Source organism: Micropterus salmoides, unplaced genomic scaffold (assembly GCF_014851395.1).
Source record: "Micropterus salmoides isolate LMB-PRFRI ecotype aquatic unplaced genomic scaffold, ASM1485139v1 Ms_hic_scaffold_16, whole genome shotgun sequence".
NCBI classification, from domain to species: domain Eukaryota; kingdom Metazoa; phylum Chordata; class Actinopteri; order Centrarchiformes; family Centrarchidae; genus Micropterus; species Micropterus salmoides.
In genome coordinates, this window is record NW_024040707.1 from 18415957 (window position 1) to 18440956 (window position 25000).

The 25000-nt window shown below is 42.2% G+C and overlaps 2 protein-coding genes across 2 annotated transcripts; both read left to right on the forward strand.

The window, feature by feature from the left end:
- Positions 1-2799: 2799 nt before the first annotated feature.
- On the forward strand, positions 2800-9177 carry acvrl1 (activin A receptor like type 1; the record flags this gene model as incomplete). Its single annotated transcript, XM_038723472.1, is given in 9 exon segments — positions 2800-2871; positions 3201-3437; positions 3830-4035; positions 4146-4245; positions 4335-4481; positions 4612-4887; positions 5088-5285; positions 6650-6780; positions 8063-9177. Coding segments are annotated over 9 exon segments (1512 nt in total). The 3' UTR covers positions 8210-9177.
- Positions 9178-13237: 4060 nt separating this feature from the next.
- On the forward strand, positions 13238-24924 carry acvr1ba (activin A receptor type 1Ba; the record flags this gene model as incomplete). Its single annotated transcript, XM_038722839.1, is given in 8 exon segments — positions 13238-13405; positions 22282-22518; positions 22627-22887; positions 23167-23397; positions 23706-23873; positions 24028-24184; positions 24569-24693; positions 24794-24924. Coding segments are annotated over 8 exon segments (1374 nt in total), but the record flags the coding sequence as incomplete, so codon positions are not given.
- Positions 24925-25000: the final 76 nt, after the last annotated feature.

Sequence of the window (25000 nt, forward strand, 5' to 3'; positions counted from 1 at the left end):
TAGTTTTTTTCAGATGTTTTTTTTATCAGATTTCTCATGTGAAATGGAAATATCCTAATCCGGCAGAGATTACACATTTGATTTGACACTTTGATAAATGTGGGAAACTCCATTCAGAACATGTTCTCATTTACAGGAAAGCCAGCTATGTGTGTTCTTAGAATAAATGCATTTGAAAGAAAACAGGTAACACATGATTGGAAATTAAAGAAAAGCAGACACCAAAAGTGTCAAATCAGAAAAATACAGATTTTCATGCTAAACACCTTCACTCCTCTGGTTTCTCTTCAGTGACATCTGACACAACTTACATAAAAACGAAATGACTATGGTAATGTGATGGCTTCCTGTCATTTGCACTTAAATATATCTACGTAGATGCTTCAAAACTAAAGGAGGATATCCGTAGTTTTTGCTGACATGTGCAAGTTCCACTGCCAGATGTGTGCAGGTCAGTGGTTACCGTGAATGCTGTGAGAGAAATTAGTTAGCTATTTCTATTACAATACTTGATGATAAAACATCATGTGCTGCTCACTAACAGCAAGCAATGACTAATCTGTTGCTAGAAACGTGCCCATTTTAGAAATCATACTTTCATTTTTATTTATATATGAATGGGACTGAGCCTGAGTTGTGTCAGACTTATTGTTCTACATTATTTTTACGTTTGTAAGTTGTGGGAAGAGACTGTCTAACTGGTGTGGTGTTTTTTTCTCAAGCATAGTAGACTAACAGTGATTCAGTTCGGTCCTCTACTTGCATGCTTTTTTGATTATATGTGTAAGTGCAGTTCTGATTGAGTAACTAATAGCAAAGATTGTACATACAATTGTGCAGTAGTATGAGCCAGACCTGTCCTTATCCTTTAAGCTACAAAATAGCCAAAGTAGCATATAAAGTATAACAATATTGCTAAAAAAAGTGTAATCTGTGGTTATCTAGTTTTGAGGCAAAATTAGATCTGTAAACCTGTGTAGCCTGTTATACTTCATTGTTCTTTGGGCAGTCACACAGGGGAAAGTGCCAGTGGTAGGTGGCAGCTCTCGGAACCATTTTGTATGCTTTTTGGACTTCAGTTAGCCTCTATGGCGACTGTGTCATGTGTCTGAATACACACCTGTCCACATTTCTGTCAATCCAATTGCACACATTTTAAGATTTAATATAAGCCCCACCTACCTCAGAGGTTGCAGACTAGACCTCAGGCGTTGCATGTTATACAGAACACACAGTGCACTCTAATGATGTAAGAAGCTGCCAGTAGGCCCAGATAAATCCAGAGTCTCATAGAAACTAAAGAGGCCTAACCACATTAACCAGCTTAACTGCTCCTACCTCTCAACACCTCTTAAACAACAGCATTTCCAAAAGTTCCCCCTTCACCATTGTCGAAATGATGGTGAAGAAAGACATTACATTTACTCATTTGGCAGACGCCTATATTCAAGGAGACTTACATTTGAAGAATAACATATGAGCATCAACAGAGCATCAATACAGCACGATATCTTCAAGTGACAATACATACTAGTAAGGGCAGCAATAACTACTAGTAAGAGCAAATAGCTCGTATGACATTAATGGGGTACCTAGGGAAAGAAGTAAGAGTTAACAAAAAAGAAAAGAGCACAGGAAGTGCATGTCAGAGGTTAGGGGTTAGAGATGTTATAAGAGAAAGTGTTTTTGGAAGAAATGAGTTTTCAAGAGCTTCAGGAAGTTAGAGAAGGACACCCCTGCTCTGATGCAGGTAGCTCATTCCACCATCGTGGTGTCACAGATGAGAACAGCCGGGACTGAGATTGCTGAGACCTGAAAAGACCTCAGGGTGGGTGCTTGTGTTATTATGTGCTTGTTTGCTTTTTTTGGATAAAAAAAGTAAAAGTCTTGTAAATAAATCACCATTTTTGGAATATATATAATTCCTTGGTAACAAACAAAGAGAGATAAGAGATCGCGAAAAGAGAAAGTAAATCACAAAGCATAGAATCTATATTGTGCTTTTAGTCATAGCTTATTTTTAAGCATATTTAGCAAAGTATATCTGGCAATTCGATAAACAAAATATGATCTGTTACTGTAGATATGTATACAATGTTTTGCTTTTAAAAACCTTTAACTAAATTTTGTCACTTTTTACTAATATTCTAAATTAAATGTAGCATGTCTAAGCTCACCTGGGTGTCAAGTTACAAACTACAATGTGCTTCAGAAGTGCGAAAGGCCGAGTTGAGTATGACGACACTCCTGCTTGCGTGACCCTCAGGATTGCAGCTCTAAACAATGAGCAGACCCGAGTCTCGCCGGCCAGCCGGGTGGGGCCACTCAATGGCAGGAAGCATAGCCATCAATATTTACTCTGTGAGCAGGGTAGTCGAGGAGTCGACAGGCCTGGAGCCTAGGCACACACAGCCTCAGCACACATGCACAAACTCTCTGGACTGCTGTTACAGTCTCCTTCCCCTAAGACCCCTTTTCCCACCCAATGCAATTACAACACAGGCAGACAGGCTGGGCCCTTGGACTGTTGTTGTTTGACCTCATAGCTTCCTCTGCCAAAGAGCTCGGGCTTTAACCACTGTTCGACTCCTGATAGAAACCAATATTAAGTTACGGCCTGTTAATTTCAATCACATCAAAATGTCACAGTTAAAATGTCAGGGAAATCGCCTTATTTTGCCATTATGCTCTAAATTAAATCTCTGTCATTATGACAGTTCCTAAGAAAGAGAACTCTAATTGTATCATCATCGCTTGATTATATTCATCATTACTCATTATTCTGCTCCTGTTTAACAGAGATGGGCGGCTGTGCTCTGCTCAAAGTGGTGCTAGTTGGGGCACTTCTGTGGATTTCTGCAATCCATGCAGGTGAGTTAATGGTCAGTGTTGTAAAGAGCATTCACTATATATATAATAGACTGTATGATTCAGTCTCACAGTCCTCACCAACACTGTGTAAACCCAGTGTAAAACAATGGGGAGCTATTTCCAACAAGCTCAGGCAGGCAGAGTGTACGCTGCCTTCCTGGCATGAAACATGGAAAAGTAAATGAGTGTCTGGAGAAGACAGTATTTTGTCCCAGATCAGTCACATTTGAAAAGGTTTCATAGCTTGTTATTGACTGGTGCAATCATATTTGCACATGCATGTATGCAGCCTGTTTCACACTGTCTTTGTGTACTTCCTCGTGCCTCAGACTCAGAAGACGATGGGAAGCTGCTGTGCACATGCGAGAATGTCAAAGGCACATGCGTGAATGGAACTTGCAGAGGAGACATCTGCTTCTACACGTGGGTGCAAGGCTTTGAAGAGAGGGGCTGCTTCTCCGCAGCTAACTACAGGGAGCAGTGCTTCACCTCCTTTGATCGCTTCTTTGTCCATTGCTGCAAAGAAAACCATTGCAACGCCTTCACCACACCACCTCCAAATATCAGTCAGTACCTGAAGCCACTGATTTACAATACTTTAACATCACATCCATGAATCTTGAAGAGCCACTGTGGTACTGAGCATAGTTTAGTGTAGTTTTGGTCATGCCACAGTTCAGTGCACACTCAGCATTACTTTGTAGTCATGGGATTCAAAGCTTCCTTCTATATAGTAACTGCTTCCCCCTAGTGGTCAGTTGGAGCAAAATGAAACTGCGTTGGATTGATGATTGCACTGAATGTCATGCTGTTAGCGTGTTTACCTTAAATCAAAAACAATTCTAAACTAAAACCTCTCCTTCTCAATGTACTGAAATGTTCTCAACTGGTTTCACAAACCCAAAAGTGTTTCTGTATGTGTGTATGTGTGTGTACCTGAATGCTTACATGTATCCAGATGGAGAGCCGACAACAACGCCTCCAGAAGTCAATCGTCCGGAGCTGTGGATTGCGGTGTCTTTGCTGCTGTTATTCATGACTGCCATTGTGTGTGGCGTGGTGCTGTTCCTGCGCTTCCGGCATGCACACTGCAAACCGAAAAATACTGATGAGCGTAATGTCACCTTGCTCAAGGTCCCTAATGGAGATGACCCCACATATGGCGTAAGAGACATCTAATGCTTGACATAAGACCCAATACTGTGAAAAGATGTTCAAGTTTTTGAGTTCTCACATATGGATTGTTTCTGTGTCTCTGTCTCTTTTTTTTTCAGGATATCTTCGATGAGTTTTGTACATCAGGGAGTGGGACAGGCCTGCCGTATCTGGTTCAAAGGACTATGGCCAGACAGATCTCACTTGTCGAGTGTGTCGGTCAGTCTCCTTCCTCACCGCTGATTCTCTTCTATGTCCTGTTTTATCGATTTCTTTGCAGTTGTGTAATTGTGTCACCATGTTTCCAGGTAAAGGCAGGTATGGGGAGGTGTGGAGGGGAACTTGGATGGGGGAGAGTGTGGCTGTCAAGATCTTCTCCTCTAGGGATGAGCAGTCCTGGTTCAGAGAGACAGAAATCTACAATACTGTACAGCTGCGACATGACAACATACTGGGTATGGCAGCAGATTAAAGTTCCAAGGAAGTTATTCAAGTTATTGCGTTTCCTTTGCAGAGAAATGTCATTTCAGAAAGCATCAGCTAAAAGACATATATTGATATAATGATCTCCTATTCTGGCTTTAGGTTTCATAGCCTCTGACATGACATCAAAGAATTCCAGCACCCAGCTGTGGCTCGTCACGCACTTTCATGAGCTGGGCTCGCTCTACGACTTCCTGCAGAACACCATCTTGGAGCCCGAGAGCTGCCTGAGGATGTGCTTGTCTGTGGCCTGTGGCCTGGTCCACCTCCACACTGAGATTGTCAGCTCCCAGGAAAAGCCAGCCATCGCCCACAGAGACCTGAAAAGCCGAAACATCCTTGTGAAGCGTAACGGACAGTGCTGCATCGCTGACCTAGGTGAGGGCTGTGTAGACAGCAAAATCACAATTAATCCGCGAGACTTCCAGTTGTATCTTTTAAAAGCTTCTGCTAAGCTACTATTAATGTGTTGCGACAAAACAGCTATTTCATGTTCATTTTGATCATTTCTATTAAAATTGGTGATTCACTGTCAATTAAAAAGTTGCATTTGTGCTCTCTGCCTGCTCACTCCTCAGGTTTGGCTGTGATACACTCTCAGTCCCATGACTACCTCGATGTGGGCAACAACCCTCGTGTGGGGACCAAGCGCTACATGGCCCCTGAGGTGCTGGATGAGACTATTCGCATGGACGTCTTTGAATCCTACAAGCAAACTGACGTCTGGGCCCTGGGCCTGGTCTTCTGGGAAATTACCCGCAGGACCGTTGTCAACGGTATGGAGACAGCCTATTAGGATGTTGTGCCTTTACAGTCATTTGTAGAGATATTTGGATATTCTAGTTTTAACCTATGTAAACTTCAGGAAAAGAATAGTACACTGTGTCGGTACATATCAATGGATATTTTTTAAGTTCATGTATTACCCGTCCACTCAAATGCGTTGTCTTTGTCATGTCTGCATGGCTCTGGTAAAGTATACATAAGAGGCAGTTAGTCCCATGTCTCTCAGCACTCCAGTGTTTTCCTAGTCTGTGTCTGTCTCTACTATCCTCTCTCATGATTAGCACTGCAGTAATTATAAACAGTCTTATCTGGTGTCAGCACTCACTTGTACATAATCCAGATGCCCGTGCACACAATTTGTAGATGCAAGCACGCGTCCGTGCACAACAACCACTCGCGCACACACATGCACAAACACACTTAGTCCAGATAGATAGACATTCAGAACTTTGTGTGCATTTGTGTTCTCACACAAACAGCCATACACACATGCACACACAAAGCTGGCCTTACAGATCTCCATCCCAGTGTAGTTGCCAGGGAATTTATATTTTTTCCTGCTCTCTTGTTTAGTCAAACATACTTCACAACATTCCCACTACAGTCTCAATTTCCAAGTGTGCTATTTCAGGCCTCGTACGAAGACAAATTTATGTTCTGAAAATGTATGTATTTAACATTACAGTCTGTATTTCTGAATCCTACAACCAAGACTCTGCTCCCAGTGTGACACAGGACAGGTAGAGACAGAGCTGCACTTTCTAACCTCAAGCCCTAAATATAAAACACTAAGACAAAAAAACTTGGCAAACATTTCCCAAATATTCCCTGAATTCGAATTCTTATCACACACACAGAAACTCCCCTATTTACTGGGAGAAATGCCCAAATGTGAAATAATTGCTACAACCAGTGGAAACTCAGACTGATAAATAATTGTACAAATTTTCAGATTATTGTTATTTTGATTGTTTGATATTTTAGTAATTGTTTTGTTTTTAAATTTCACATTTGATACTGATTTCTTTTTTTATTATTATTATTAATATTTTATTTTTTAATTTTTGTAATTGTATTTTTTGTCTATTAATATACACACACGTTTACGGTATTATCTATTTATTTTATTTAAATTTTTATATATTTTTATTTTTCTAACACACACACCCACGCTTTAATTACTTGTTTAATGAAATGTACAGGGTTGATTGTTCATATGTAGTTTGTATGATGCTTTGGTAATATTGTCAAAGCTAATTTGAATTTGAATTTGAATTTGATTGTTGATAGTTTAGTTGTTATTCTGCTGAACTGGAGAAGAAACAGCACACTGAGTCTTTTTTTGTTTTTTTAGGGATCGTGGAAGAGTACCGTCCTCCCTTCTTTGACCTGGTGCCCTCAGATCCCAGCTTTGAGGAGATGAAGAAGGTGGTGTGTGTGGACCAGCAGAGGCCCAGCCTGCACAACAGGCTCCATTCCCATCCTGTAGGCCATCTGATGACACACACATACACACACACATATATATAAATCAGACACAGACCCTGCATATATATATATATATATATATATATATATATATATATATGCAGGGTCTGTGTCTGATTTAATTATAAATGTAAATGCAGGTTCTGAAATTTTATCACTCACAAAGTCACTTTTGAAGTGCATTACATGAAGGAATAACTTTCAGCTCATTTAGGCATCATTAATGTAAATAACGTTGTCATTACTGTTCGATATATTTACACAAAAACATTACATGCATGTTCGCATGCACCCAAGGACCCATGTCTTTCAGTACATGACAATCAGTCCATCTTACTTAACCAGGTGTAAAAGAGGCACGATCAATTTATTATGATTACTTTATATGTCAGCCATGACAAGAAGAAAGCAGATTAGAAAGGAACAGAAGACAATGGGTTGCTGGATGAGTAATGGAGGAGAAGAAGTATCATATTGTAATAATTTCACACAAAGATAATTTGAGAGTCATGGCATGAAATAATATCATATAATATGATCAGGAACCGACAGAAGACAAGGAACACAAATTTCACCATAGTTTATTACACAGCCATTGGTCAATACAAAACCCACAGTTCAACCCCCAGTGAATGAGTCCTTATCTGAACAAAACAGCAAGAGAACAAAAAAACTCAGTTTCAATACAATAGTAGGCCAACCAAAATAAAACGTCTAACAGGCAAGCTTAGTGCTTCTCCGATAACACCGGAGTTACGTCCCGTAGTCGAGCCGGTGCTGCTGGCTAGCTAACCGCACGTCACACAGGACGGACTGGGGCTACTCCACTGGTGAGTTTTGTTTGAATTGCGCTATAGATATTCCCTGAGCTGACTGCTGGGTGCCAATCGCCACAATATGCTAACTTTAGCACATGTGTCTATCTGTTCTGTGCTTGCCCTGTCCTCCAAAGTGGCAGCTGGCCTGACAAATTCTGTTGCCACTGGCAACAATTTACTCAACTATTTGGCGGCTGGCGGGTGCTAATTTTCAGACCCTGCATACATGCACACACACACAAGTGCAATTATATTGTGTATTGTGTCTGATAAAAATCTCAATTTTGCCTGATAAAAAGGCACGTAAGCAAACACATAAACATATACACTCACAAATGGTAAACATAGAGCCCATACTCTATAAAACATAATAACAGCCTTATATTACTTAAACAGAAACAGTATGGGGCACATGTTACCTTCTAATGTGATGTATGTTACATTTGTCTCTGTGTGTCCAGATCCTGTCGGCCATTGTGAAAATCATGAAGGAGTGTTGGTACCAGAACCCACCAGCCCGCCTCACAGCTCTGCGGGTGAGGAAAACACTCTCCAAACTGGACCATGACAGTGACTTCAGCATCGAGAAACTCAAGCAGGACGTCTAAACCCGGAGCACCAGGATGAAACAGGGACACAAGATTGAAAACGCCTGAAGGGATTTTGTACCACATTCCAACAGGACGAGGTGCATCTCATTAGCATATTTTGAGCTAATGACTCACACATTATATTAAAACCATATGACTTTGAGCGGTAGTGTCTAGACTGGGTCGCACCCAAGGCTATGTTTCTTTATGTGTGTGTAGCCTAATTTTCATCTGCCATATTTCTAGTGCCTCAAACCAAGAGGCCCCAAAAAGAAAACTATTAAGATCAAGGTAGATCAAGGTATTTTTCTTTTTGTAATGTTCAGCAAATAAAAGTTTAAATAAGACATTTCTACAGCTGGATGATTAACCGAATAATTCACAGGCTGTTATACACACACAGGGTTTTAGTCATTATTGTCTAAATCCCTCATCTCCATGACGAAAAGGAAAATCTAGCATAGCACAAGTACTCATCGTCTTAGCGAGTGGAGGAATATGTCATCCTGGACTGATAAACAGCAAAATTGCACTTGTGGTTTTTCCCATAATGACTAAAGCTACTGAAAGTCATGGAGAACACGAAGGCCTTAGTGTTCATTTACTTTGAATGCTGAAAGTATTTAAGTAATTACATGCTCATACCAAAGCGCATTACCTGTTGTGTAAGCATATTTAACTTATATAGAATGAACATTTATTATCTGCACACAGACACGTTGAGGTATTTAGTTGTACATATTCTAACAACATGGACGCTGTTGTCTTGTATCACCATTGGGTTTATTGTAAATATATTTCAAAGGGTGTATTATTTTCTATTATTCAACCATGAGACACATTTTATATACTTTTTTTTTTACAACACAACTTTTTTCAAATTATTTTTTTACATTTTACAAATGTACCCTCACCCTTACTATGGTCAGTAAAGGAATTCACAAATGCAATATTGTATATGTTGAATAAAGGATTGTATTTTTGAACCATTTGTGCCATAGATACTATTTTGTACCACGATTGTTTTCACTTCTCTCATTGACCAGTAGAGGTCATCACATAATAGACAAACATACAGTGCTGCAGCTTACCTTGGGAGGTTCGAGGTGTAATCTGTTTGGCAGTTGTGTTTTCATTTGCATTGCCTCACCTTAAAATGATTAAATAAGAAAGTTAGGACCAATATTTCATCATTAAACTGAAATTAGTCAGGAGAAGGTGGGGGATGGATGATTTTACAGGAGTAATATACAACATCATATTTAAACCACCATTATATGCCCACATAACATTAAGATAAGATAACATATTCACATTTTATCTCGGTCATGCTAGTGAGATGCTAACCCAGAAAATGTAAATAGACGAATGTAAGACAAGCCTGACTGAATGGGGACATGAGAAAACAGAAAAATAGTAGCAATTGATGTGATATTCAGATGAGTCACAAATTTAACCATAACAATTTAGTTTTAGCTTTAATCAGCAACTAGCAACTGTAGTGTACAATCAGGTGTCAGATTGATCTAACACTTTGTCTAGAAAAAAGTATTTTGCATTACCAATCATCTGGTGGGAAAATGTGTTCAAACCGAAACATAAAAGCAACACGTTTTAGGAGCAGAATGTCACACTGTCACAAAGAACACAAAATGTCCAGCAAGAGTCAGAATTGCCAAGAACATTGCCCAATGGTTGGTGAAAATAATTGTATCCGCGCTGTCCCCTTCGTGTAATATCTGCATGCCAATGTTTTGTTTTTGTATCTTGTCCTGCTCGCTCTTCCTTTATCTGTTCGTGTGTGTCTATGTGAGTGTGTGTGGAAGTGTTTTCTGTCTGCCTGGTTGTTGAACAAACTCCAGAGAGATAATACTCCCTCAAAGCCCCAGTCTGTCTGGTCAGTCAGATGAAGAGCTGGTTATTTTTAACGCTGCGGGGGTGGGGGGGTGGGGGTGGGGGGTTGTTCAAGTATCAGAGAGGCCAAACTCCCTCTCTGTGAGTGCAGAAGCCCATCTCACTTCCCCCTGTTTCCCTCCTCTGGGTATTCTTTTTCACAGTGGGATCATTCCAAATGGCTTGGTAGAGACAGAGGGATTTGTTCAGCAGACAACGTCCACTGAGGAAATGTGGAGATAAATTGGACAGGGCTGATAATGGACAGATATAAAACCACAGAGGAGACTATGCAGACACAATTAGGCTTGAGGATAGATCAGTGAGAGTGGTGGCAAAAGGACAGGTGATAAAAGAAAGCACAAATCAAGTCCCAAATGTACCTGGTTACAGCCTGACTCACATCTTCCTGCGATGACCACATGTGGTGGCAGCTGGATGTGTTAGAAGGGTACAGACTAAGGGGTTCGCTTAGGGGTACAGATCCCCTAAGCGAACACCCTGAATAGGTCCAATGGGTCCTGGACCAAAACACCTTTAGCAATCTTTAGATGACTGATTATTTTACACTCTCTAGCTAAAAACTGCAATCCGATACAGCAGCTGATACTGAATCTGAGATAAACTGGAACAATAAGGGATACAATGTGACAGACATCTTTTTTTTGTGCAGACTGAGGCCAAATTGGTCTTACAGATTTTGACTAGGGGAGCTGATGGAAGTAGAGATTAGACAGTTGCAGTGCCCCAAAGCTGTAGTATCAATAAAGGACTTGTTTGAGAACAGATCTTTCTGTATGGATGGATAGACATGTATTTGTCATAGTCTGACTAGCCTAATAATGGTACTGCCAGGACAAATGCAGAGAGTCCCATAGTCACCGTGTGCATGTAAGGCATATCATTTGACCGCTGCCTTCTAACTTATACTCATAATAAGAGAAATGGTGTTGTAGTCACTCACAGTCACATTGGATTCCTCCTCCATTTCCATTAGAGGATTATATCTTGCCTGACTTCAGATGTCTGCTTTGAATGTAGACATAGTTGAAATTAGAGTCATGAGTGTGGTGACTGACCCTGTGAACACATTTGGATGTTATCAGTCATCAGATTTGCTTTTAACACAGATATTTTATCTCATAAAAAGAGACATTTCACGATTTTGTGTTTTCATTGAGAATGCCAGTCGAAGATGGACAGTAGGACCCAATTTAATCCCTGAATACATTTTTATTTCTTAAAAGATCAGTCACCAAGTGATAATTTAACTTTTCATTCAGTTATTATGACTGCTATTCTGAAGGGAAAACAACAAAAATGTGTGATTATTTTCATAGTTTTCTCATTTTTAAAACGTTATCTTTATGAGAAAACAAATTTCTTATGCCATAAAACAGAAATTTTCTAAATGTGACATTTTCAGTAATAACAGTGGAATGTGGCCAGTTACACCCAGTTTTCCCGGAATATATTTTTTCTTTCAAATGGATCAGTGACTAATAGCAAGGTCTTAGTCAAAATAAACCAAGAATGCCAAAACTAATTTAAACTTAATTTACCCAGCATATTAAGTCTGACATAATCTTTAGGACATAACAATTGTACTATAGTCACAAAGTGATTTTCTAATAAAAGTCTTTCAATAAACAGCGATTAGGTGATTTTTTAGGTGTCAGTAAAGGAATAGGCCTACACAAAATATGTATTATGTATTACCATAAAAGCAATTAAATTAAATTGAAATTACAATTGCAATATCAAGAATTCGGCATGGCCTATGTGATAATCCTGCAGTCCTAATATAAAATAGCCATGCAGAAGCGGGTTTGGGCGAATGCTGATCTCTCTCTCCAGTAGAAGAGTTTAGTAAATGCCCCTAAAATTAGTTCAAGGGGCAAATTAAACTTCACATACTCTGATAGCCACTGTACTCTACATCCTCTAATGGTTTCCCATTCTTATCCAGAAGGTGAACAACAGACCACATGTGTGTTTTTATCCAGTCTTACTAAACCCAAATGTGATGTTAACAGAAACAGTCTCTTCATGGAAGGACAAATAAATTATAATAAGTAGGCTAACCATAACTGAATAATTAATCAATATTATTTCTTAATGTAATTTCATACAAAGTAGGTTGAGTGGGGAGTTATTTTCTTTCTTGCAATTATTGTATGTCAAGTTTCCCCTCAGAAACTGATGAAGTGGTTGCACCCAAAATGGACCTATTAACATGCTATTTTCTGTCGACTTCAGACGTTCACAATTGAGTGTCAACAGGGTGTTTTCGGTCGTCTTAAGATATTCAAATTGGCTTTGCTAACAGGATGTTAATGCAGTCCAATGCGGGTTTTTTAAAAACTTTTCAAAGATTATGTCCTCCCCCCTCACATTGTTTTGGTCCGCTGTCTGGCTTTTTCAGACCCTCAGCTACTTTCTTTCAAAAATGTATTGTCCCCAAAAACTGTGATATGAAATATCTATTGATACTGACTAAATACCAACAACAAAGATGTCTTCAGATATTTCACCTTTTCCAACACATGTTTTCTCTTTTGTCATGTGAAGTTTTATGATTTTACACTTTTAGTAGGTTAATAATAATTGTGGAAGATGGCCAGTCAGTTTTTGTTTCAAATATATAATTCACCAAATGGAAAATGTTAAGTAATGACCTCAATCAAGGTTATAGGTTTCGATCCATTCAACCATAAAATAAAGGAAAACAGTAACACAACTGACCCACTGTAATCAACCACTGCTGATTACAGAAGATAAAAGCTCATAAAATAACTATAGATAAAAACAATAAAACTGGATTGGATGTAACCCCCAACTGCACTACATTTTATTCTGCCATTACTCAGTGTTTTTCTAAAAAATAAAATAAAATAAAAAGGATGCGTTAATATGTGCCCACTGCGTCTTTTGATAATGTGAGACTGGAATATTGTAATTCAGCCAACTTTATTTTACATACAACCCTTTCTTATACAGTCTATGCTAACAACACACAGCCTGGCCTCGGTGGCAGAGAAGGGGCGCAGGCAGCCCTCCCCTTTAAACATGCACACACACAGACACACACACTCACGCACGCACACACACCCCTTTAAACACGTCACTCGCCAGGCTGGCTGGCTAGTATTTGGCGGTGTGGTGTGTGCGGTCGGACTGTGGTTGTGTTTCAGGTCTGGTCGCGTTGATAACACTTCGGTCGCATTTCATCGCGGAGAGATGGGAATTCAGAAGAAATGGCTCTAAGACGAATAATCCTAACGTTGCTGGCCCTGTTCGGCTTGGTGGCGGTCGGTAGCGGTAAGTTTCAGCTGAGCACTTCTCCGGCTTTTGTCTCGATGTGTTTTCCTGGACTGGGCATCGCCTGTTGTCGCTCATCGTCATGGCGCTCCGTATCAGGGATTTGGCTAACCGTATCTAGCTAGCGCCGACCTCTAAAACCTCGGTTGCTGTGTGCCCGAATTAAAAGTCATGCTTTTTTGTTTGTTTATGGCTGATTGTGATCTTTTATCGACTGACAAAACCCGACGTGTGAATGGTCGTTATTGAACACGGAGCAAGTAGTTAGCTAAAACCACAACAACAACATGGTGGGGCTGTTTTTTTCGAGGCGGCAGCTAACGTTGGCTAGCTTACTGGAGAATGCACTGTTTAAAGTTGAATATTGTTGATAATTGTGCTTTTGGTTGTTGGCTACAAGACTCAATTAAAATCGGTTTATTATAGCGTACGGGCTCACCAACTGGTGAATAATCTACAGTCTGCGGAGATATCTGTCGCTGTTATGCTAGCATATTTACAGAACAATCTCTTGTTGGCTTGTGTCTGCTTATCACTGTATTGCTTCGGTGCAACACTGTGTAAAGATAGCAGACTGGTTAAGAACATGTGCGATGTGCTCAGTGACAGTTTCCCCACATTGTTAGTGCACTGGTTTCCAGTGCAGATAGGAGTCCCTGAATGAAGGCCTAACCTACTTTTGTGCATGAAATGTGTTTTTGAGAGTAAACACTGGCAGCTCTTCCATTGGTGTCCATTTGTAAGGAGTGAAAAGGCTGCTTAGTGGCCTCCAGCAGAAAGTGAATGCTGGCATAGGGTGACAACAGCCGTGCATTCAGCCATCCCAGACAGAAGTCAGAGTTGAAGTCTGGGTTCATTGTGATGGAAATGTAGCATGTGGGGTCTTTTGAGGCGCCAGTTATGGGGCTGATTCACTCTCTATCCTCCCCGTCTGCTGGAGCAGCTGATGCCCAGCTCCACGCCACAGTCTCAAATGGACATATGTTTCACTGAACTTGGCTGTTTTTTTGCGTCTGCAACATGTCTACTCATCTTTGACTTTGCTCCAAACACCCCATCAGGGTTTAATAGATTTTCATTTGAGACATAAACACGGATTACACAATCCCCCTCCAATGTTTTTCCTCATCCTGTGGTCCCTGTGATCTCTGCGTTTTGAGGCTGTCTTACCTTGTTGCGACTTGCCACCCAACAGACAAACTAAGTAATAAAATTCCAAAATTCCACTCTTTGTGCCAGAATAAATATCCTGACTGTGGTGTTTCATCTATTAAAAGTGTATGTTGTGCTTAGATCAGTTGAGTCATCTTTCCAACAATCGCATAAATATTCCTCCCCCGCTTAGTTCAGCTAAGGGTGCAGTACACCAAGGTTGATCAGTTCATGTAAGGCATGCTGGGGAAAATTATCTCACCTGAGTGGCCAGTTTGTTTGACTGGGTTACTCCAACATTAACAGTGATGTGTGAGGGGGGGGGGGGATGGGGGGGGGGTGATGGGCTTGTCCAGCTGGCGGGGTCTGTCATGTAAGCGGGCCCACAAGTCTGTCTGGAGCCATGGTTTCACACCGTATAATGGTTTACACCATGCAAGGGCTGAAACCAGACAAACCTGAAAGTAGTTATGCTTGAGCAGATTCCAGGCCTGCTGTGAGTGTAATGTGTTTTTTTTGTGAGAATACTCTTTACTCACAGGTTTGATGAATCCATCACGTGTTGTTGACTTCATAAGGATTAGGAGTCACTGGCGTTATGGGCATTACATGCCTGTGTGACACAGTCTGCCTTGGTGTATTGAGTACAATGGCAACGTGATATGGGCACTGTCAACCACACTGCCATGAGGTAGGGTGCGTCCCTCTCTTTCTCTTTTCCTCCCGCCCTCTCCATTCTCTATCTCTTGTCTGTACTTTGTGATCTGTGGTCCCACTCCTGATTTCACTTGCCCACTACCATCGTAGGGTGCTGAAGAAAGCTTAGGCCCCATCCACACTACTCTGTTTTAGTTTACAAACGGAGAATTAAAACAAATACGATCTCTGTCCATACCAGCGTTTCCGCTACGTTTTGGACTTGATCTCCGTCTACATTAAAACGACTGAAAACGCACAGTTAGGACCCGTTCAGGTGCACTGGGCCTGATTAAACGTGAAGCAGATGGTCTATTCTGTAGTTACGGAAGATTTGGAGAAAGAATAAATAAATACAGACTAAGCATCAGACCAAGTTGTTTTTATGTTTGTGTTTTTTGTTTTTTGTTGCATGTATCAATAACGAGCTGGAACTGTTACTGAATGTAACACGGGAGTGTGGGGTCAGAAAACAGACTGGGAGTTGTTGCAAAGTAAACGGCGACATGCACAGTACAAGTGTAGGCAGATGAGTGTTATTTGCACGGTACAGAATATTTTAATAAAAATGCATGTCAAAAACCCGATCAGCAGCATCGTGTTTCTGCTTTGCAAGACCCAATCAGAGAGCCGAGCGTGAGCGGCTGCGTCATCGTTTCTAAAGTCCTCCGTTTTGTCCTCACTAAAACGCCCTCCGGAGTTTTGAAACGCAAAACCGGGTCGGCAGTGTTTCCAAACTCCTCCGTTTTAGGTCTTAATTTTCATGGAGGTGCAAAAGTAGCAAAAGGTCTCCGTTTTAATTCGAAAACGCAATAATGTGGACGGGGCCTTAGGCAAGGGATTTGTCCTCCACCCCCTCGGTTTAAAGAAGGCCTTTGGTAAAATGAGCTCCTGCTATCTCTTGAACTCTGCCCCTGCTTTTAGTAGCCCTTCCAACATGCTATCAAGACTATGTCAGAGTCTTGTCGTTCCCTGATGTGCCCTCTGTTTAAAAAAAAAAAAAAAAAAAAATCAAAGACTGGCCATTGGGGAAACAGAAAAGTCCCAGCTTCTTAACTTGTTCAGGGAGCTGCCTGCGCAGAGCAAAACTCTGCTACAGGTGCTGTTTAATGTCAAATCTGATGTGAATGAGTTCAGGTGGAGGAAATACGAGCTTGTCAGATTGGAACATGTGTACACCTGCCCATTAGATCAGAGCCAAGGGAATGTACGGAGAAAGGTTGGAAGTTATTGGGTTCAAAGGTGTGTATCTGTAAAGAGAAGAGCTTGGACAGGGGAGGGGGGGGTAGTATTTCCAGCTGGCTTTTTTTTTTCTTCTTAAATGTGTAGCAGTTATCTATTGTGTATGTACTGTGCATAATTGTTTTTGCTGCGGGATCCCTGCAGCAAAATTATGATCAAATAAATGTGCATGTGCTCTGTATAAAGATTTAAGGCTATTCGCTAGTCCCCAGACGTCCTCCTTTTTTAGAAATCCTTGTTGACCAACAGTTTCTAAAATGTGGCACTGAGTCGGTCAGGTCTGGGGTGGTCTAGTTTCCCCCCCCCCTGTAATGACCAGTGTTGTTAATGACCTCCGTTGGGCTGGAGGCACAGAGCCCTAATTGGTACAGCAGACAGTGTAGCCTCTGACTGACCCAGCTCTGCCATTACTGATGTTGGACCACAAGGGATTACTACCGCCGGAGAGCCAGCAGTTTCACCTTCGGTTGCCCACTCCTCCATGCTCTTAATTTACTTGGAACACTTTGTCTTTGTTTAGAGGGGGGTTGTTGTATGTGTAAAATGTGACCAGCTTTTTGTGCTATACCTTAAATGTACTTTGAGGCAGGCAGCTATTGTCACCGTATACCCAGACAGACCCGGTAGCTATTTGATTTTATGTCTATAGGGCTAAACCTGACACCGTCCTCCATTACATGTCTCTTTGTAGAGGTGTTTGATTGGTTTGTTTTTTTGGCTGCTGCTGGAATGTAGATTAGACTTGATCTGCCTCGTCATTGTGTGCTGTTTTCTCCAATGCTTACCTGACAATGATTCACTTTGATTGGTGTGATCCTGACTAGGGCAGTTAGTAAGAAATGTTTGGCTATGATAATATAGTGTGTGTGTGTGTGTGTGTGTGTATAGACTAGTTCTTAAGCACGATTTAAACCTCTTGTCTTTTTCTGCCTTCCATAGGGAAGTTAGTTTAAACAGAACCTGAGTTTGTTTCACTTGGCAGTTAAGAAATCATCCATGCAATAAACTCAAATATGTAAATTGCTTTTAAAAGCACCTTTTTTATTTAGTTAATAATAAATTATTTTGTTACAAGCGTATGCTTTCTATATTGTGCCAGAGCACTTTGTTGCAGCCCATGTGTATTTCCTGTATCAACACTGCATTTTAGGGCAGGACTGTCAGAGAATGATGATAACCAGATGAAGTTGTTTTGGTGTGAAAACATTATCTGATAGTGCATGTTTGCAAAATAGCATGATGATCATCATCTCTTGTTTTTCCATGGCATCGTTATCTACAATATATGTTTTTGTATATATGCTATTCCTGATTTCTTGTCAGCTGTCTTTTGTGAAATATTCTGTTTATTTGGTTTCTGCTGGTGATGTAGACAAAAAGGCTTACAATATGGAATTATCAAACTGTAGCTAGAGATGGATGTAAATTTTACATATTGTTGTAGAATGTTTCTTTATTAATGCAAATTAAACACCAGAGTTTCTACCTTTTTGTTAAAAGCTAAAAAATGACAATGTTTTTCCATAAAGCCTTTTTTAAGGCTTGATACCCAGCCGGAACTGCAAAATATTTTCAACAGCGGTAGAAAGACAGAAAAACTCTAAGTCTCTGTTCTGCTAATACTTAAAGGGGTTTTTAAGCTTAAATCACATGACGGATGCATTGGCTCACAGTATTGCAATATTCTTGTGCATTATGGAGGGGAGTGTTGACCAGAATGGGGAATTTGAGCAGCAGCATGAAGTCCAAAGTGATGCTGCGCTCACACTTTGTGGCTCATCCAGGGCAGCAGACAGACAGGATGGGATGCAGCCTAGAGGGTGGTGGTTTGTAGAGATAGTAGCGGCAGCAGCCTTTAGCCCCAGAGACTTCACTTTAGAATCAGATCAGTAATCTGACCCTGAGATGCAGACAAAGGTAATGACTTTCCTCCTTCCCCTAGCATTGATTAGGACACAGTTGTGGTGTGTGTGTGCATACGCGTGTGTCCGTCTGTGTGTATTTGCACTCACACTGTCTGGTGGCGTCTCCTTGTCTTGATCAGCTCTCAGTCTGGTATCTGTATGGATCTAATTTCAGCCAGTGCATTTTGGTAATGGTGCTCTGCTCCCCCGCGTGCGCGCACACACACATACCGATTGTCTCTGTCTGCGTCGCTTAGCCCCCAGAAACCCACTGTGTTTGTGTAACCTCGCCGCCTGCTGCGTTTTCCACAAACTTGCCATACTAGAAAGTTCACCCCTGTTTTGACAGGGTTGCGCCGCACGAGTAGCTCTGAACAAAACGCACACACACACACTGTTAATGTGTGAAGTTGTTTGGAGTGGGACTATGCTGTGGTTTTTAGTTGGGCCCAAGTTAAGGCGACTCTGGTTATGGCAACAATGTTTTATTAATCCCTTCCTCACTGTGTCTGCCATTTCCTGTCTCAACATGAACGGAATGATAGGAACTTCACACACTCGCAGCTCTAAGGAATCACTCTTTGCACGCTGTTCTCCCCCTTTTCCTCTACTGTTCCCTCTTCCTGTTATTTGCTCCCTCCCGTAAGTCAAAGTCTAGACTGGGTTTTTAATGACGGTCGCAGCTGGTCACTCGGGCAGACCTCACTCGCAGCTTGGGGGCCCTGTAAGTCCCGCTCGTTGCCCCACTCTGCTCCCTCCCCTCCGTATTGTCCTGCCCTATTTGGGACCAGCCCCCATTCTGTCTGGCCCAAAGCAGCCCCCAAACATCAGGGGCTGTTACTGTTACCCCTGGCCTGTCCCTGCTCCGCCACCCATCCCCCCCTCATGCTGCTCCACGCAGAAGTGCGCTCCCCCACTCCACTCTGCTCTTTGTTCGTGCTGGGCCAGTCCAATCCCTCCTCATGTCGTCTTAATCTCCACACAAAGGACCAGTGTAAAGACCACCAATTATGTGGCTACAAGAGCAGAGTTCACTCAAACCACACACCCGGCCTGTACTCAGATCCATGCGTTGTTGTTCTTTTGTTTTTTTAAGGCTTGATTTCATTCCTTCAAGTCTAGCTATTGCTCCGAATCTAGTGAGATATGCGGAGCAGTGTGCAAACAACATGGCATTTGGGTAAATGCTAGTGGGCCAGCAGTTCTTTATTAGGCATTGTTATATACCAGTGCCCTGTCTTGCATCATATTCATTTTGAATTTACTTTCATTTTTGTCTTCACATTGTGCCATCTTGTGTGACAAAGTGTTTAGGGCTGGGTGATAGGATAATATACACAGTGATTTGTCAGACAGTAGAGATTTTTTCTATAGAGGCATCCCTTTGATATTTCTGGTTGTTATGGGGAATGTTGCAGATCAATGACCAGAACTGTTGTGTTTACAGAAATTTGCTTCGATGTGACAAATTACCTTAATTTCCTGGGTGTTTGGGTAACTGGATATAATATGGTAATATTCTTTCATAGGTTTTTTCCATATTTGCCACCCGTGGTATTATTGCATGTTTGTGTGGAAGCAGGCTACACATGGGATAGTCACAAAGTAGCCTTTAACGAAAGGAGAAGCCTTGCCACAAACCAAACTCTTGGTAGACCACAAACCATCCATGGCTGTTTCGAGAAGGGACTGTGTTTTCAGCCATGTTTGGTTTCCTTCCTGAGCTTCTGTCTGTATGTCTGTGCACCATCTGTCTTACCACACACGGAGTCTCTATGATGGATGCGCCTGTTTATTTTGGATCATGGGGCTCTTATCAGATCGCTGTTGTTAATTTGCTGTTTATTTGGTGCAACATGTATGAGAAAACCGAAGGACATTAAATCTATCTTACAACAGTTGGCTGTTGTGTGAGCATGGTGTGTTTCTCAAACATTTAAACGTCACTCCTACTTTGAGGATGGGTTGATCAAAATGGCTCCTGTCTGGACACACTAGCTGAACATTGATTTATTTCACTGAGAACCAGTAAACATCAGGCCTACAAAAGAGGAGCCTAATGAAAAGACAAATTCAAGTTATCTAAAGTTGATGATATATATATTTTCAGCGACGTCCAGCTTTCTGACTTTCAGCTGTTACTCTTGGCATCTGTCTTTATTTAGCTGAACCATTTGCTCCATTAATGCTGCGTATTGGCGTGATGTGGCACAGGGCTTGTTTTTCTCTCTTTATCGGGCCCAGCCTGCTTCACCTCTCTGTAATCTGCAGGAAATTCCTTCTGCATGCGAACTGTAGTGAATTTGGACGCACTCCACCAAGAGTTCCTGCCACTTTCCCGCTCACCTCCTGGAGAGTGAGACACACACGCAAACACTAAACAGATGAAAAATATTACTGAAACCCTGCTTCCACATTTCCAGTTAACACTCGGTACATAAGCATAGACACATCATCATTCATGCTAAATGCAAAAAAAACACTTCCCACACAGAATGCAGTTTAGTGGAAAGCACTCCTGGTTTGTGGTTTTGGCCACTTGGATGTTAACATGAAGGTGGCGCAATCATTGAATTAGTCATTTTGAGGGGTGGTTTTTTGTTTGTTTGGGTTTTTTTTTTTTTTTTTGTTGAACTGAACAAAAGCCTAATCATGTGACAACTCAGTTGGTTCAAGAATGTGCTAAAATCTACTGACACCTTTTGACAGAGACCCTTGTTGGTACAAACAGTGAAGATCGGTGAGCTCATCTGGTCAAAGAAAGACACAGAGGATTAGTGGAAACTCGCCACTCTTAAAATCTTTTCTTTCCTCTGTTCCAGACATTGTCAGAGGTCCAACTGATGCTGAGCCTCGTTTGTTGTTGTGCAGGAGAATAAGGATTGAAATTCCTCTCTTCTTTGTGTCTCCTCCTGTATTGAGGCTGGTACGGCAGGTCCTCGTTAAGTCCACAGCGGTTAGTCTTGAGTGGTCCAGCCTTTTGTTTTTCTGAACAAGGATCAGCTTTTGGCCTGTCACGCCTCACTCGCAGCCCTGTTGTCAGTGAGACCATTTACAATTGACAGGGGTTCAGTTGAGCATCACCACTTGTTTTGTTTTTTTTGTCGTCCCCCCCCCCCCCCCCCCCATGTGAAAACTAGTTCCACGGCCATCTAGCCTTGCCTGCTCCTGCTTTGCACTCGGTTTGCTCGTGGAAAACCTTGGAAGAAGCCTTTTGTGCTGACCTTAATCTAAATGAGAAGCATGTGTGCTGTGACTCAAAATCACATTTCACTCCAAATCTAATCAGTCTGAAGTTTCTTGATCTCTTGGTTTCCCTACCAACTCTGGTTCTGTCTCAGATTTGTGCGGACCTCCTGGCACTGACCTCACTTGAGTATGTAGGTGGCAGGAGTTCCATTGTGTCAGCTTTAATAGGTCCCCACGCAGGAGTGTGCTGTGTTTAATAAAAATAAGTCTCATTAGCTTAAACAGTGGCAGCTCTTTGTGTCAGTGTGAGAAAGACAGTGGAGAGGAATGGAGCAGAATGCTGCATTGGGGATTTGGCAGGAGCTCTTTCCCCCTGGTTGGGTTTCACTTTGTCTGTCCCACTGGGCAAGTCCGTCTCCACCCTGCGTGTTTGGGTTCATCTGCAGTGAAGGATCTGATTTCAGGGCCGCCGGGGCCGTCTGGCTGCTGCTTCTCAACTCTGTGCTCTGTGTCTGCGGGTCACAAAATGCCTACAACTCAATAGGACGCTACACTCTTTACAGTGTAAACTGCGGGGTTAGCACACCCCCTGCTGGACAAAACTGAGAAGTGAAATGGATTCATTTGTTTTTAACCTGCTGGCTCCATCTGATGGATTATTATTTACTCAATTCTTTCTGTCCTTTCCCGCAGCTCTACGTTGCAACTGCACAAACTGTGAGAAGACGGGCTACGAATGCGAGACAGATGGCGCCTGCATGGCCTCCACATACTCCATCCAGGGGAACGAGCAGCATGTACGCATCTGTATCAACCGGGATAACCTGGTCCCCCCTGGGCAACCTTTCTACTGCCTGAGCGCTGAAGGCCTGCTCAACACACATTGCTGCTATGAAGATTACTGCAATAGTATTGACCTGAAAGTCCCTGGTGAGACTCCATCAAACATCAGCGCTCTTTAAGTTCAACAGAGGCACTGTGTCAGTCTGCTAGATTTAAAGTAATCGCTTCTCCGTCTCCTTCATGTTGCCCTCCTAGTCCCAACAAAAGAAGGGGACTGGCCAGGCTCAGGGAGCTCCTGGGGGCCGGTGGAGCTGGTGGCGGTCATCGCAGGGCCCGTGTTCCTTCTATGTGTGCTGCTGATGGTTGGCGTGTTCCTGTTCCAGTATCATCAGAGGGCCTACAGCCACAGGCAGAGGCTGGAGGTAGAGGACCCATCATGTGACCATCTATACTTGGCCAAGGACAAGACCCTGCAGGACCTCATCTATGACATGTCCACCTCCGGATCAGGCTCTGGTTAGTATATGCTGTCTAGCCCAGTGTGACATACTAATGAGAGAGGAGGGGGGATTGTGTGATCATGTGTCCTTTCTTGTCAGCAAGAGCAGTAGCAGAACAATCTTCTATATCTCATTCTATAAATATCCAAATTAATGATTATTCAGCTGCAAAATCTAGTGAAAATCATCCTGACCTAGAATCTACTGAGAGTACTTGCACCACTTCATGTCTACAAAACAAGTCTACAGGGATGGCTGGCTAATGTTTTGTTTGTCTCTTTACTGCCCCCTGCAGGTTTGCCCTTGTTTGTGCAGAGGACGGTGGCGAGGACCATCGTGCTGCAGGAGATAATAGGAAAGGGTCGCTTCGGTGAGGTGTGGAGAGGGAAGTGGAGGGGAGGAGATGTGGCGGTGAAGATCTTCTCTTCCAGAGAGGAGCGCTCCTGGTTCAGAGAGGCTGAGATCTACCAGACAATCATGCTGCGCCACGAAAACATCCTAGGGTTCATTGCAGCAGACAATAAAGGTGAGGAAGTTTATAGGCTGCGTGGAGACTTGGAGCGTTCCCATGAACATTTCAGGCATTTATCCAAAACATACAGTCACATTGTTTAAATTAATTCTAGACCACCTACATAACAAGAAAGTCAAAGTAAGAATAAGGTGCAGTTAGGTAAAGGGTATCCCTATTTAACTTGATGTTTAGATATTCTCTTTTGCACAGCTCAGTTTTAGTTTAAGCTAATTATCCATTAAATTAGTGAAATGTAATTCCATGTAGATACTCATGTGTTAATTTAATGCTTACTACTCTTTGGTTTTTGGCTCTTTCAGACAATGGCACATGGACTCAGCTGTGGCTGGTGTCAGACTATCACGAGTACGGCTCTCTTTTCGACTACCTGAACCGCTACTCTGTCACCATCGAGGGCATGATCAAACTGGCACTGTCGGCTGCCAGCGGCCTCGCACACCTTCACATGGAAATCCTCGGCACTCAGGGTGAGATGAACTGTCATGTCAGACCGCAGTGAAACTCACACGGGGAATGTGACTGTGCACACAGTAGTTGTCCAGCAAGCGTGTGCATGTTTGTGTTGTATTTTGCTGAGCTCTTGACGCAAATGTGGTAATATGTTATTGGTTTCTTCTGCAGGTAAGCCCGGCATTGCTCACCGTGACCTCAAGTCTAAAAATATCCTGGTTAAGAAAAACGGCATGTGCGCCATAGCTGACCTCGGACTGGCAGTCCGCCACGAGTCCATCACAGACACAATCGATATAGCACCTAACCAGCGAGTGGGCACGAAGAGGTAAATGTTTCCATACTGATTCACTCATAAGCACACAAATGGGGATATGGAACAGGGATCTTGCAGGTCTTGAAGTCTAGCAACAATTTTATTAATGTCAAAGTAAATATATTTGAAAAGTGAGTGACTTATCATTTTTTTTTTTTTTTTTTTTTTTTTTTATATATAAACAATAGCCTTATTGAAGCTTAAGCTCTCTGGACCTTTCAGATAAAACCAGTGATGGATGTTTATTTATTTACAGTGACCGTTAAAGCCCAGCGACATTCATTATTGCACACATTACAATTGTGATTCCTTGAACCTTGAGTCTTTAGGTTTACTCACCCATATGAAACTTCTCATTTGGTGCTACTGCTCATTGCTGCCCTGTGTTCACCCCAGGTACATGGCTCCAGAAGTCCTGGATGAAAGCATCAACATGAAACACTTTGATTCCTTCAAATGTGCTGACATTTACGCACTGGGCCTGGTGTACTGGGAGATTGCGCGTCGCTGCAACGCAGGAGGTAAGACCACAAACAGCAGCATCTGATGTGAGGGAACGGGTCTAATGAAAAAGAGGTGCGAAACCAGAGACTGAGAAGGCCCCTCTGTTGTGTGCTGCAGGTATCCACGAGGAGTACCAGCTGCCCTACTATGACCTCGTGCCCTCTGACCCCTCCATAGAGGAGATGAGGAAGGTGGTGTGTGACCAGAAACTGAGGCCCAATGTGCCCAACTGGTGGCAGAGCTATGAGGTATTTCTCACTCTATATATACTATACAGCAACAGCTGCACTAGCGGGTTTCTAAAAATACTTTAAGTGGCTGTAT